The sequence below is a fragment of the Ptiloglossa arizonensis genome, chromosome 10, assembly GCF_051014685.1.
Source record: "Ptiloglossa arizonensis isolate GNS036 chromosome 10, iyPtiAriz1_principal, whole genome shotgun sequence".
Lineage (NCBI taxonomy): Eukaryota > Metazoa > Arthropoda > Insecta > Hymenoptera > Colletidae > Ptiloglossa > Ptiloglossa arizonensis.
Window position 1 is genome coordinate 11504578 of NC_135057.1, and position 15617 is coordinate 11520194.

Sequence of the window (15617 nt, forward strand, 5' to 3'; positions counted from 1 at the left end):
CCTCTCTCTCGGTCGGTTTTATCCGCGAGAAACGATGCACCGCTCTCCCCGTGGACTCGAAAACTCCGGGCTATCGGGGGATGATGACCCCTACGGGGCTGTGCAACCCTTGTCCAATGGCGACCGCGCACTTCCCCTTAACCGTCTTCGAGGATGTGCATCCGGTGGATCCTCGATCGTTGCTCGTTCAATCGATCCACGCTGCAACGCGAACAACCACCGGCACGTTGTCCCTCACGGTCTCGGGTGTCCTCATGCCGCTCGTTCCAGACCTCCCCTTTCAACGTGGACCCTCCATCGGGGACGATCGCGGGTTGCCTCGATGCTGCGTCTACAAATTCGTGGATCACTCACTCAGGAACGCGGCGCCGTATCGACGCGTTCGCGCGTCGATTTTGCCTACACTGTCGGGCAAAAATTCGAGTACACGTTAACGCATGTATTTATCACGTATTAATGGATGCGAGATACTTTTTAATTTTTCATCGAGGAAAATTAACGATTTCTTACTCTTTGTTTACGTACGCAAATAGAAGAAATTGTAGAAGTAAATTGTAACAATTGAAATATCTTCTATGGAAACGTTACGTATCGCTAAACGTTTCGTTCGTCGAAATAACTACTCTTCTTCTCGATTGATATTTTATGTATAATTTTAGTAGTCTCGAAACCAAGGCAGGGTTCTGTTTCTACTCACCGAGGGTAGAAATATTCGTGAAAGTATTATATAAAGTTTATACGGTGTATTTGACAGTTCGAGAGCGAGGTTGTTTAAATGTTTACTAGTATCGGGATGCCGTATCGGGTGAACACTTTGGAGAAACCTAAGTCCGGAGCGTTGATAGGTTACCATTATGTTAATCGCGTTAACCCGGATAAGGTTGAGGTTCTTTCGCCATTGCGAACAATATTTGCAGAAATCGTTCGGGAATTGGGCGAATTATCAATCTTAGGATCCCTAAAATTCACTTTTTTTAGAAGAACGTCAGTCTGATAAAGAGATATTTAACCTTTAAATATTGTTGTGTGAATTGTTACGTATCTCCCGGACAGTGTCTGCTCGTTACAACGATGAAAATAATTTTGTTCGATTGTACGCAATTTTTGAAAATAATTGTGCACCGAAGGGTTGGAAAGTTTATCGAAGATGGACTTCTGAAAGGACGTCGGCCTTAAGTGGGTTAAACGAGCCAATATCAGCCCGTATCGCGGTCGAGATATAGGGTGTTTCGCGCAACTGGGCCTAGCCTCTTAAACGATGGAGGATGGAACAAAATTTCATTAGGTAAAATTAAACGATATCGGAGGCATCTACTGCGAAAGCGGTGGACGTTTAGAAAATTTCGAGCTCGCATCGGTGGACGCGTTTCTTTGTTCCACGTGAAAAAGTTTTACAACGCTCGAAGATTGATTATCTTACAAGGTACTCGAACTTCGTAACGATGGAAAATTACCATCTCAATTTTCCAAGATAAAAGTGTTATTAAATACGAAGAAGAACACGCGCAAGAAACGTTCGAGCGTTCGTCCAACCGTACCATCCAAGATAATCAATTTTCGACCCGAGTACCCGAATACTTTTTCACAGAGAACAAAGTGATGTGTTCGTCGTTACTTCTCGAAACGTTTCCATTTCCGGAGTAGACCGGGTCACGCATCATCCAGCGTTATTTAGTTTCGCCTAATGGAATTTCTTTCTATTCTCAATCCTTTAAGAGCTACGGCCGGCTCGCACGAGATATCCGGTACAATTCCGTTGAAGAAAGAAAGAAAAAAAAATCGTTACGACCTTGAAATTTCGAAAAGGCCTCAGCTGGTAAGATAAACACATCGGATCGCATCTAACACTTTAAATCTCACCCGATGAAATTTTATTCCGATTTCTGTTACGGCCCAGTTGCACGAAACACCCCGGTACGCGTCCGTGTCGAAAAAATAGAAGCGACCTTGAAATTTTTGGAACCGTTCCACTTTCAAAGTAGACTCGTCGGATCACCACCAACTGTTTAATTTCACCCAATGAAATTCTCTTCCAACTTCTGCCCTTTAAGAGCTGCTACGGTCCGGTTGCGCGAAACACCTTGTACGTATCCGTTTCGGAAAATGGAAGCGACCTTGAAATTTTTCGAACCGTTCCACTGTCGAAGTAGACTCGCCGGATCACGTCCAACTGTTCAATTTCACCCAACGAAAATTTCCTTCCGTCTTCTTTCGGCGTTGAAGAATTACCGTCCGGTTGCGCGAAACACCCAGCACGCCGGAACCGTTTCGAAAAGTGGAGGTAACCTTGAAAATGTTCGAAACTTCCAAAGCGGACACATCGGATCGCGGCGGACACTTTAATTCCGCCTAATGAAATTCTGTTCCAACTTCTGCCCTTTAAGAGCTATGGCCCAGTTGCGAGGAACCCACCCCCACCGTGCGCCGAAAGTTTACTCGCGATCGACTGTCTCTCTCGCCGAAAACGGACCAAAGGATCGACCGAATCCCCGCGGAGAAATCTTCGTTTCTTATATAGTTTTTCTCTCTCTGTCCGTTCTCTCGTGGAAACGTGGCCGTTCTGTCACGTGATTCACGACCGGATACCACCGTACGGGAAGCTCCCGAATAGGAAAGCGTGCACGACAGAGGAAGGCGCGAAAAGCAGTGGCTCGCGTGCCGCAGGCGGCGTTTGTTGATCGAAGAACGCGCGGTGTGCGCGTGTGGCGCGCGATCCCGCTGCGTGGAACACGGTTATATATCCACCCGATGCACGGAGATGTATATCGCGCACGGATCGATAATTTAAATGCTCGTTACCGAACGACGACACCGGGACCGGAGAATCAACGCGGCCTCCTTCCTCCCGTACGTGAACCCCTGCACGAAGGACACGGCGAATCTCGCTCGGGGAATCTACAACGGTCCCCGGAGTGTGGTCGAATCGAGGAAAGTAACGGAGGGGTTGAGAGAACAGAAGCGAGAGAAAGAAAAAAAAATAGAAAGGGGTGGGAAGAGGGTAGAGAGTCGTAAAAGAACGGATCACGGAGAGGGAGAGACTGCGGCGATAACGCGACGCACCGATTTTCGGACCAACGGTTACGAGCCAAAACATCCACCGCGGCTCGCTTGGCAAACTTTCATTAGCGTATAAACCGGGCACCAGTTTTGGGCCGTCTCCAGAAAATAAACAAGATGCAACGAAAGCGATAGAGGAACCAGCGGACGGAATTGATACCGAGATAATTGAATAAAGTGGTAACCGAGCAGTAAACGTTACGAATCGAGGAAACGCGAAATCGGAGAGGAAAGCATCCGGGACTGTCCCGTAACTATCCTGTCCCGTTGGAAAAGTTTCATACAAGGAAAATGTACGGTGCGTACGACAGAGAGTAGAGATCTACGGGAAACGTAGGTGATAACGATAACGAAAACGACCGAAAAAGAAACGAGGAGACCGATCACCCGAGACGATCGAACGAAGCGGATGTTCGCGGAGAGACCGTGTCTCCGTGTTATTTATCGTTTCGTTTAGTCGCGGAATTGAACCGAAATTTTACAGAGACGACGCGTGCGATACATCGTTTGATTTCCCACAGAGATTCCTCACTGAGCTGTTACGATCGTTGAAGATGACCCAAAACTCAAGGGTCGGAAACGTTGCAACAAAGAGAGCTCAGGTTAAGGCCGACTCGTTTCTTTATTTACCGTATCTTGTCGAGCTCGAGGTTTTTCTTTTTTTTTTCTTCTTCTTCTTCTTAAATATCTTATTAGCGTGATCGCGATCACGTTGCCTTCGTCGAGACGACGGTCCCCGAGCGATTTCGATCGGGTCGAAACCTCGAAGCGAAATATCGTCGCGACGATCCGTTCGGCCACGAATTTTCGACAGCCACGTTGTCCCCGTTACGTTGGAAAATCGACGAATTCCCCGAGACCGCACGATGTCGCAGTCTCGGTGTTCGATTTAACCCGATCGGTCTCGTTCGGGGACACGGTTAAGAGACTCTCGTATGGGCGAACCGTGACCTCCTCGCGACGCGAGATGCAAGAGCACACGGCGCATTGCAACCCCCCCGTACGAGCCAGAGAAACAATGCGTGAAGAGTATAAAAAGTGGAAGAAATACACGACGAACGTTTTCAATTTTTTTCCTTTCTTCTCTTTTTATTGTCATCGGTTACCACTTGTCACGATCGAGGCGCGATCGAACGATGTTTCATCCGCGAACGACGGAGCCTGGTAAACAACCGAAACGAAAGACGATACGAGAACGCAACGACGGGCAGGAGGGGGGAGGGGGAGAAAAAAGGGGTTCACTGGATACAACAAGGACATCGACCGAGATGCAGAGTTGACGGTCGATCGTAGAAACTTTTTTGAAAACGCGAATGGCCAGGATCGTTTCGATCTATCCACGCGGATTCGCGACATCGAGAAACGTGTGAAAATGGGTTTAACTTAGATACCTTGCGTTCCCTCGGAAAAAAGCGCACCTTTTGCCTTCGCATTCCACGGATTACTGGCGTGGAGTACGAGCATCGAGAAAGGACACTGGCGCTTGCGCTTTTCCCTCGAGAGGGGGAGGGGGGGATGAAACCACCGAACCAGCAGCACCGTCGCAACCGACCCCGTATCCTCCCCCTCCTTTCGTCTTCTACTCCCCTCCTTCTCTGCACACGCTCTCTCGCTCCGCTATCGTACGGCCTCTCTCTCTCTCTCTCTCTCCCTCTCACATATTTTCTCTCGCAACTCCTTACTTCTCTCGTTAGCCTGCACTTTTTCCACCGTACCTTTTCCCTTTGGTCTTTGCAGTTCTTGATTTCGCGCGTGGTTCAAGCGTGCGTCACCGTGACGAGAACTCGGGTTGCGAGAAGGGAGGTCTCGTCGACGGGTCCCGAAAGAACGCCCCGAATGACCGACCGGACCGTGCCGCGAGCAGAGTGCAACGAGGGTGCAACGTGCACGAACACCTTTCAGGGTCGCTCGCGGAGAGTCGTCGTTCGAGCCGGAAAAGATCGAATCGAGATTGCACGAAGCGAAGGTTGCCCCGCGGAATCGATCGCGAAGTCAATTTTTCGCGAAGGAACGTCGGTGACCTGGAGAGGGTGCGCGAACGAGACGGAGAAATTCGCTCCGTCCCGAGGATTGAAACGATCGCCGGGTTTCGTGACAACGGATCGTCGAGTTCCATCGTATCGGGAAGCGTTGCCTTATTAGTGGCAAATTATCGAGCCAAATCCACGGAACATCTGCGCAGATGCGTAAACGTTTCCTACGCGCTAGTGCCGTTCACCTCGGCTACTTTTGTCCCACATTTCGTCCTCCGTCGTTCCAATTTCGCGTCTTCCGCGTCCGCGAATCGGCAATGCTTCCACACGCGCGCCACCGATCTTTGAGAACCGCTTGGTAGAGATTGTCCATCGAGACGCGAGGATACGATCGAATGGAATTTTCGATCGTACGAGATTTTCCTAGAAAAGAAACAAATCGATTTGGAATAAAAAGAAAAAACAAATGTCGAACGATGCACGAATTGCGCGCACGTGTATCGAAATCGTTGGTAACCGATTCAAAATACTACACGCCCCGTCGAGTCGAGTCGATTGGTAACGCGCGCGAGTTGATCGACCGCTTTGTCAAAACACCGAGAGCACAGTTATCGATCCACGTGTCCACGTGGCGCGACGTACACGCTACAGCGACGGGCTACCACCTACGACGGAACTTCTGTCCTCACTCGTTACGTGCACGCTTGTGCGCACTGTTGTATCGGATGCGTTCGAACAGCTTTCGCATCTTCGCAGCGAAGGGTCGTTTGCAAACGTGGACAAAGATGAAGTAAACGACGTCCGATAGGAAACAGCAAGAATTCTAAGAAAAAAAAGAAAAGAAATGGAATCATTGGTAGAACGTACGAATTGTTACAAATTTAAGATCGACCGATTGTTCGAATCGATAAATAGTCCCTCGATGCCTCGATTTTAATTAACATTTTTAAGAGCAATATTTAATCACGATCAATTTTTTCTATCTTTAATCTCACACAGTTTGAGTTTACCTTTTACGCGTATAAAAAGATCCGTGGCAGAGTTGGACCGTAATTAATTAACCAGAGTAATCACCGTAATGATAATCGATGACATTTACAGCCTGTAAATATAATTAATTCGAAAGATTATTTTCACTTTTGCCCAGCTGTTTTATTATCGGATCGGCTTGTTAATTACGCCGCACCGTTAATTAACGAGTTAATTACACGAGTTAATCGTAATCGGATTACAGTTTGCCCGACGCTTCTTCCTTAATACCAACCGCAACGCGGGCGCGTATCCATCTACGAATAAATACCATATATATATATATATATATATAGTATATTATATTATGGTAGGATAAAGATCTCTCTGGGTGCATTCTGTACATGTATGTGTATTTCGTCATATTCAAAATATAATAATAAACGTTACACACAGTGTAGCTCTTAGTTGTGGGTCACAACGTTCGATCAGCGGTCCTGACGAAACGAAGACGCGTCGGTACCACTTTCGACCGTCGACATTTGTCGATAAAGCAGTTGTATGTATTTGGTGCACGCGTTTCGTGCTATCAAATGTTCTCGAAAAAAAACGACACCGATTGTTTCGGACGCACGAAACCAAATTAGTTAACGTCGCTTTTCGGGTATATAACGTCTGCTTCGTCACGTGGGGTTTTTACCGTTTAGGAACAAACGGTCGGGCGATAGGATCGCCTCGAACGGTACCGTTTTGAAACGCCATTGCAATCACGTCTTCGCTTTAAGTATGCTTTTCGTTCGTAAATACGCAACGGCGCACGATCGATACATCTTCATTGGATACGTTCGACCGCTGAGACGAGCAACGCGCGAGCTTTCTTAAACGCTACTATTTTTTTTATTTTTTATTACTTTTTTTTTTAATTTTTATTTTTATTCATTTCGTATCGTATCATCTTTGTCATCAATCATCGTCATCATCATCGTCGTCGTGAACGTCGTTGTTGCGTTGACATCACAATAGTAAACAAACAATAGACTACTGTAAGCGCATGCACGCACGCACGCGTTTAGTTATTCTCCTGCACACACACTCCAGCTTGTAAACTCGCATCCGACATACAGAATGTACAAAATAGCTCGCGTACACACACGTTAGTAGGTCCTTCGTGGTCGGTTGTGATTTGACAGTCACTCGTATCTCTTGCGTATCTACGCGTCTCTTTTTATTCAGGATTTCGAAAACATTTCAACTCGGGAAACATTCGTTTTACATCAACAAGAACGTAATATTGGATCCTGTATCGTTGTTATATTGTAGAATGTACTCGACGTGTTCGAAACATAGACGTGACGGATATGTTTTAATAAAATTGTGGGTTACGTAACACTCGCATGTCAACAATTTGTTCGATCGATATCGATACTCGCTTCACGAACAAGTTTCTTCGTGTCGATGTTACAAAATCGCATGAATATTCGAAGATTAACATAACCGTCGTAGAAACGCGTAGAAACGGGGCAGTAAAACTATATCGAATAACACATTGCGTTGGACGAGACACGCGTTATCCGCTCGTTCCTTTCGAAAAGTATAAAATACCCCAGGAACAAAGTAAACTATATAAGAACAGAGGCCGAAGGGAGCGTGCAGAGGAACGGTAGGGATAAGTGAATAAATGGCAAGAGTATCCCAAGAGGAGAAACAAGTCGGAGAACGGGTGGTGCGAACGGGGATTGAACTGGGAACGATAGTTTTATGCGTATAAAAATAAAAATTTATCTCGATATTAAAAATTTGTCTACCTTACGGGTTAGAACCAATGCATCGTCGTACACGTATATTCTAATTATCTGAATTTCGGAACAGTCTCAATCTTTTATAAATGTGTGTATGTATATATGAATGTGTGTGTCTGTGTGTGTATCTGTAGAGTGTGTGTGTTGTAATAGAGTTCACCTTCATCGCGCTCGGCTAATTTATGTATAAACTTAACAAACGTTGTGAATGTAACGAGGTTAATGGACAGTCATATCATCTTGCGTAAATTTCACAACGTGTATCGAATACCTAAGTACGATATACTAATTAGGCGCGATACATTTGTGCGAGTGTAAAAAAAAAAGAAAAATCCAAAAGGGAACGAATAGAGAACCACGAAAACAATTCAAGTATACTCTGTTACTGTATCACGATAACAATTGTTTCAATGTCCATTAACGACTCGATACCGGTTATGGCATGTTTCGCGTTTACTCGTGGTGTAAAATCGAGCACTCCGCTCCACAAAATTTTCCCTTTTTTCGATGAACTAGTCGGTTTTACTTCAAGGGCGGTGCTCGACAAATCGGACGCGGTCGTGAGTGGAAAACTCTATACTCGTTAAAAACAGTCTTTATACAGTGCTTAAATTATTATATACAAAGTGTAGCTAGTTAAGAGGTAAAAAGTATTCTCTTATCGTAGTTGTTACGCGTTAAATTAAACAAATTCGTAGTTTGTAGGATTATATCGATTTCGCTCGCGATTAAATCGAACATGGTCTTGACTCGTTTATACCCTGCTTATATTTACAGAAGCTGCGGGTGCACGGTATTAGGTCGTCAATTGGGCGATACGTCACGTGCTTAAGAAATTTCGTATTCGCGACCAAAAGAATATATATATAAAAAACAAAAAGAAATAATCAAGGCCGTTGTTGCTCGCACTCTCGCTTTTAAACTAATGTCTGTAATTTTCCCGGCGCGTTGACGAACATTTTGCTTCCCTTTTTCAACGTACACCTACATATAAAAAATACAAGTGCAAATATATAAATTCACAGGATGTAGATTAGACATCGTCGCACAAAAACGTTCGATTATCGCACGAAACGGACGGGCCTAACAACTAGAATCTAAATACGTCCCTAAGTACACAGGAGTGGGTAAGAATGTAACAGGAAAATCGGTATGAGTATCGCGACGCTCGAGAAATCGGCGTCGTGTTTTAAAGTCGAAGAAAAGAGAAGGAATGAAAGAGAGCGGGGAAACGATGAATCGCACGCTGCCGATCAACAGGCCGGAAATAGAAAAGAAACGTAGTCGAACGTGCGAAGTCGGTTGGCCGTGTGGTCGAGTTGCGAGTCTTTGACGACGCGTATCGTCGCTCGAAACGAACCGCTTGCTCTTGGTCTCGATGGTTGAAAAGAGTGCGCATAATCGTTGGGGTTTGCCCAGCCTTGTTCCCTGCTCGTTTAGTGTAAGCGTTCGAGAGAACGGTTTCGATACGAGCATCGGCTTTGTTTCACTTAAAATTCGCATATCATCTCAATAGATATTTGTACGCCGCGCAGTTTCCCACGGTCACGACTAACAAGATTCTGGATAGGGAAAAGAGTGACGCCAAGCTGGAAGCTGCCTTCGTTACGTCTTCGCAAACACCTACAACAACGAAAAGCATACGATTACACCAAACATTTTAAAGGAAAATTAGTCATTCGCTATACCTTTTCCAACAAGCCTGTGGGACCATTCGTCCTCGCCAGCTGTTTCTCTCCGACAAACGCGATCTAATCTCGTGACCCAAAGCTCCTGTTCGGAGAGCTTCGTTCTACTGGCTTTTCCGGTCGTGGGTGGTTTATCCGTTTTGTCGTCGAATCGCATAGAGAAACAGAAGGTTTGTCCTAATCCCGCGGCAGCCTGATTAGTTTTCTGCGACACGATCGTGTACCAGGTGCCTTTTTCTTCCCAACTTCCGTGACAGTTGTACGCTATGAAAAGATCAATACGCGTGAATATTCCGTTAGAGCCGAATCATCGCGTTAGCGAGGTACTTACTCGTTTCTTCTGGATCACAAGTTTTTCTTACGACAATTTCGTTCTGATCCGACGAGGTACAACCGATTTGGACGTCTGTGCTCTTACATTCCTCTCCGTGTTGGTCCTGCTGTTGTTGCTGTTGTTGCTCTCCTCCGTGTTGATGGTGGTGGTGATGATGGTGATGTTGCTGCTGCTGCGATTGGTGTTGTCGTTGTTGTTGTTCATGTGGCTTCATTTGTTGCATATCGTCGTTCCAAGCCCTTCGTTTGATAAGCCTGGAGGACCGTTTATCGCTGCGACGTTGTCGACGGAACGACGTATTGGGCAAGTGAAATGGAGCGAATCCCACTATCACGTAACGCCCGGGATTGGGACACTTCCTCTGCCGCAACGAAGAGCCTACACGACCGACAAATTGATCAATCAAGTTCTTAATGGCAATCGACTGTCGCGAGTACTCACTTATTAACGTGGTATAGGGCATCGCGGATGTGTCCGAGAGGGAGCACGCTTCGTCCGGCATTATGGCCTTTTGATCTATGGACAATCGATATTTAGAAATGATAAAAGCACATAACGGGGTCACACGCATACTTACTGGACTGTTGCAACTCTATGACGTGTTGATCTCTTTTGTGGAATATCATGCAAACGTAACCAATATCGCTGTAACACATCATTTTCGTTAGTTTTCGTTTTTGGGCCTTTTGAACGTGAAAATCATCTACTCACCATCCACTGGTAACGTGGGCGATCAATTTTATTTTGTACCCCTGCGAATTATCGGTTGGATGCAACTTCTCCAAATTGTGGCAGACGATCTTCTCCTCGTGAAACGTGTCCCCTTCGGTGTCCTGTACTCGTACCTTGAGAGTCGCGTTTTTATTCGTGAAATGATAAACTTTCGTGCCGTCTAGGGAATGCCAGTCGTGATGCTCGGTAATCCACGATGGATACTTGCATCTGTTGTGCTCCTTGTCGACTGTCGAGATTTACCGAACGAATAAAGGCTTCTCCAAAAGCTCGAAGAAGATGTAGTCGAGTAAGATCAGAACGCTTCATACCTTTCATGAGTTTAATCGTGGGTGATCCTTCGGAAACGGTGGTTAGGCCGTTGCAAGTCGGTTCACCGGACTGAGCAAGCAAATACACTACTTTTCCCTGATGATGCGTCTTCTCCTCGTACAAGAAACATCTGTCCAAACGGTCACAAGTGAGAATAAAAAAATCCAAATTTTCGCGGACACAGTCAACCAATTGGAACGCGATTACTCTTAGATACCCGTACCTGTATGTTTTCTCAGAACCTGAGACGCTTCGTCCCTTCAATGTTCCAACGAGGTACTTGTTGCGACCGTCGTTCCATACGGCGAGACACTGCAATTCTTCCGCTGAGAAGAAAAAACAATTTAATAAAAAAAAAAAAAAAAAAAAAAACGAATAAACGAAAATGTACAATTCGAATTTTCAAGCGCTCACTATTGCTTTCGCTTCTCTCGACGTCGGGGCAAGCTTGATACTTGAGAAGCAGTTTACTCTCGTCGGTGCACTTCTCCCCGAGACTGACGGGCATCGCACATTCACCGTACCCCTTCTCATAGGTGAACGTGAACGATGGTCCGCTGAAGGGGCACGGTATCGGTTTGGAGTTCACGCGAAACATGGAGTACAGTGTATCGTCCGATTTGATGTTTTGACACATGTCCTCCAAAGCTGCCTGTTTCGAGTAACACCATCCTGGAACGATGGAGACGATGCATTGGTAAACAACGATTACGTAACGCGAACGTCTGACGAGAAAAAGATACAAAAACAATTCGTTCCTACCTTCACGGTACTGGATCACATTCTCGTGTCGATCGTTAACGATTATGCAGTGATAGCAGTTGTCGCCGCTGAAACCGAGAACAGATCGATTATAGTTTCTTTCTGATGTAAGTGAACTATTTGAGTATCTCGTTTTCGAATACTTTAAATACTTACTAGACAATGAACGAGTGTTTCGATCGTTCTACGCACGTCCTTTTACCCAGCATGGTCTCGTTTACGCCAATCAATACCAGTTCTCCATACTGATACCATTCTCCGGCCCAACTCGCTGGGAACTCGCAGGAACCTACGGCAATTTTTATCAGCTGTGCTCTTCGCTTCAACGTGTATATTCTTTCCTAGATATCTACGTCGCGATTTCGCGTTGTTCGGTGTCTTTCAGTCGTCTCGCTTTCGTTGCAAGCAAATTCGAAAACGAAATTTATATTGGAAAAACAGGAAGACGAATTTATGAACTCTGTTTTTTTTTTTTTTTTTTTAATTAGTACGCCGTATTCATTACACCAGGACTATTAGTTAACAGAAGTTAGAGACAGATTTATTTTTAGCAAACAACCGAGACTCTCTTTTTCCCACGATACGACAGATAATTGTCGCGACCTTATTGTCAGCCATCGATCCTATTCCAACGCCTGTCTATCGGGAAAATTAAAAGAGAAAACGACGAACAATGAGGTTACGGAGTATTATACATACGTGGTTACTTGGACGGAGAAGAGAGACACGTAGAAGTATAAATATGCATCATGATTTTATAATGCGAGGGAAATTAATTTTCATGTCTTTTCGTCCACGTCGAAAACTGTGATGTTCCGGATTTAGCCCCGACATTTGTTTGAATTAAGTTACGAAAATAGTCGCCACAACCTTACCATTATTTATAGCAATGAACGTTTCCACTTTAGGTCTAAGTCTTTTTCAGTAGGAATTATTGTAAATCTAAAAAAGAATAAGTAACATCGAACGGGCGAGAATCGAGTTATAGATATAAAAACAGTATTGTTAATTAAACGATGTTTGATTAACGATACTTTTTTACGCCTGTATAATTAATTTTTAGATTCATAATTTATACCGAAGAAGAGAAATCCAAGATCGAAATCATTATTACCATAAATAATAATATGATCGGTGCATCAAGTGTAATTTTATATTCGTCCAAATTATTTTACATTCTTTTTCCTAATAATCTTAATGTTATTCAGAATTTTGTAAGTGTCAGCGGTTATTTGTAGAATAAATAACATTTAAATAAACATTTTAAAGAAATATCGATCTTTGGAATCAAAGCTCAATATCTTAAAAGGCCAGTTGATTATCTTGATGTACCCCATTCTTTATCGTGTATTAAAACCAGCTACTTACCATTTGCAGAGTATACGTCAGTTAACGATAGAATCAAGAGCATCAACATCGTCGTCGGGCCGAGACTCCCTTTTCGATGCGGAGAGGAAGGTCCCAGCATCCTGAAATTAGAAAATAGAAACAATACGATTCGCCGCCCTTCAAGTTTCAATACGAAACGAAAAGATGCGAACATCACGATCGTCGAGATTGTAAACGTTTCAAAGTACAATATTTTGGTTACTCGCTTTTATCTACGCTCGATGAGACAGTCGTTTCTATTCGTTAATCCGATCAAATTTCAAGTCGAGCCTTGAACCGACTGAGTTAAGTGTTTTATTAAATTACTCGATAAAGATAACTGTGAGCGAACAACGATCGAATTCATCGATTCCGGCAGTAAACTTTCATATCAAACGTCTATATTAGTGTCGTCGTTTTCGTGGAATTATTTGAACGAAACGTCATACCAGCACGCGCGTGTCATTCGTTCTTCGAAAAGGGCCAATCGAACCGATCGGACGACAAAAAAAACGTTCACTGCGATTGCTGACGGTGACAATGTAGACAGTGTAGTAAAGGAGCTTTGAGATAGCCACGAAATGTACCTACAAACGAAACCTCCGAGAGAGATGCATTATTCAACGAAGTACACGTGTTCCGATCCGTTTCGTTCAACGTGTGCTCCCTTTACCGCGAACCTCATATATACCTGCTGCCCTTTCGTTCGAGCGATGCGCGAATAGGCGCGGATCTGCGCATAAACGCCGAACACGTATACGCTTTACCTTTTCCTACTTTCAAAGTTTCTCGACGCATTATAAAACGATTCGAAACTACCCGTACTTTTTCTCCTTTCCCTGTTCCGTGTTTTCCAAACCGGTCTCCGGCTTCCCCAATTTTTATTCATACCCTAAGTTGAAGTTCATCGATTCGAATTAATCGTATGAAAAAAAATCGAATTTTCTCATTTGAACGCGGGAATCGAAAAATTTCTTTCGTTTCGAACGGTTCTTCGTAGCTTTTCGTCGACTCGGCGTTAATGGGAACTAACCTTTGCACGTTCGGAATTGCAATCACCGTGGCGAAGAAAGGACGCGAACCTCCAAAAATCACATAATGTTCTGGGAATCGAAGCTCGTCGTCTAGGTTATAAAAAAAAGCTTTCACGTAAAGCAAACCGTCAGGATCTCAGGATGGTTCGTAAACGATCGTGATTCCACGGAATATTTAACGATTGCCCGGAAAGCTTTTTCAATGGGAGAGGTGCCGCATGCGGAGAATTTTTTGGGGGAACAAGAGACTGTCGTACGGCGCGAAATTACTTTTCCCGACTTGAATCTTCCTTGAGACGATCAGCGTGATCCGGTCAAAGGAACGAGCTGGACGCGTCCGATCTCTTCACTAAAACAGCATTCGCCGCACCGAACGACACAGAAGAGCAACACACTACTCTCTTTACCATCACTAACACCATCACCATCACCGTACAAAACCACGCTCGGTAGAAAAGAACACCGAACACTCGTTCTTCCTCGATGCACCCCGTGATCTTTGTAACGTTCCGTCGACGATTTTTTATGTTTACTCAGGCAATCAAGAGACCAAACCACACTTCGTGAACTAGAACACGAACACTTTTCATTACTCCAGCTGCAGAGCGGTTTTAACTTTTGACTGTCAAAGGAATTCGATGGCTGCTAGCGAGCGTCGTTTTTCCTCTACTTGCTCGCTCGTTCCCTCGGTTTGCTCGTTCATTCGCTCGTACGCTTGATCGCTCGCCCATGGAAACAATGGCGGCCGTCGGCCGATGGATAGCGAGCGAAACGCCGTTCCAACTATTTCGACGGTACAATGACACACTGCAGAACGGCAGAATACACGCCTTCATTCATCGACCGCGAGTCTGTGTTGGTATCGTCGATTGGTGTGTCGCGGTATTACAATTTAGTACCTTTTTCAAATGTACTCTCCCCCCTCCTCTTCTTACACTCTCTCGCTCTTTCTGTCTTTCCGTTCCCCATATTTTTCCCTTCCCTAATCCATTTTCTTTTCTCCTGCACGCCCCTGCATCCCGTTTCCAAGGATTTACCTTTTAGTTTCATCCCTTTTTAATAGTTGCTTTTATTCCAGTAAATTGGTCAAGCAAATGAGGAATAGGGAATTTTCCGAAGAAACAACAGTAATGACTAGGGATAACGTATACAAAGAACAAAGAATGCTTTTTCATTTTTGGACGCTGAATAAAAATTTAGAAGCATTTGTGGTTTTACGACTAGAATTAGGAGCTCCCGTGATTCGAGATCTTCTAATTCGAACATTTAACATTAGAAAACTAGAGAGTTTTCTTGTAACAGACGCTGAGCATTACCAACTTTCTAACGCACAAACAAAACGAGCGACCATGAGCAGGGCCGCAACAAGGTAGGGGCATTGTGCCCGTAGCTGACACGTTATGCGTCACAGATAGCCGTCCTTAAAGTAAATAAAATTACATTAACAATTTAAGACTTTATCGGTCACATAGTTTACGAAAATAATTTTAATCTATTTTGAGCTTTTCTTCAGAAATTAAAAATCTAATTTTTTTAATGACAAAGCAAAATACTCATGTGTATTTCACATTGCTCTGGGTGTCAATATA

The 15617-nt window shown here is 44.5% G+C and overlaps 1 protein-coding gene and 2 long non-coding RNA genes across 8 annotated transcripts; all 3 read right to left on the reverse strand.

The window, feature by feature from the left end:
• Positions 1–6: 6 nt before the first annotated feature.
• LOC143152028 (uncharacterized) lies at positions 7–4496 on the reverse strand. Of its 2 annotated transcripts, none has more exons than XR_012993477.1 (2): positions 4449–4496; positions 7–331 (listed from the first exon to the last, which is right to left on the reverse strand). It is a non-coding gene; the product is annotated as an uncharacterized LOC143152028 (long non-coding RNA). The 2 variants fall into 2 exon arrangements; XR_012993476.1 differs by lacking the exon at positions 4449–4496 and adding an exon at positions 698–1940 and having other exon boundaries at positions 281–331.
• On the reverse strand, positions 272–4438 carry LOC143152029 (uncharacterized). 3 transcript variants are annotated; one of them, XR_012993478.1, is made up of 3 exons: positions 4118–4438; positions 1947–2286; positions 272–404 (listed from the first exon to the last, which is right to left on the reverse strand). It is a non-coding gene; the product is annotated as an uncharacterized LOC143152029 (long non-coding RNA). The 3 variants fall into 3 exon arrangements; XR_012993480.1 differs by having other exon boundaries at positions 302–404; positions 2132–2286; XR_012993479.1 differs by having other exon boundaries at positions 309–404; positions 2115–2286.
• Positions 4497–6390: 1894 nt separating the features above from the next.
• Positions 6391–15033, reverse strand: LOC143152182 (uncharacterized). Of its 3 annotated transcripts, none has more exons than XM_076322012.1 (13): positions 14299–15033; positions 12995–13095; positions 11783–11915; positions 11627–11694; positions 11279–11536; positions 11088–11190; positions 10864–10994; positions 10532–10781; positions 10398–10465; positions 10262–10336; positions 9818–10198; positions 9487–9750; positions 6391–9421 (listed from the first exon to the last, which is right to left on the reverse strand). In XM_076322012.1, the coding sequence occupies exons 2-13, from the start codon at positions 13092–13094 to the stop codon at positions 9303–9305; spliced, it is 1950 nt and encodes a 649-aa protein (XP_076178127.1). In that variant the 5' UTR covers position 13095; positions 14299–15033; the 3' UTR covers positions 6391–9302. The 3 variants fall into 3 exon arrangements, with proteins under 3 accessions (XP_076178127.1, XP_076178126.1, XP_076178128.1); XM_076322011.1 differs by having other exon boundaries at positions 14028–15033; XM_076322013.1 differs by lacking the exons at positions 12995–13095; positions 14299–15033 and adding an exon at positions 12326–12940.
• Positions 15034–15617: the final 584 nt, after the last annotated feature.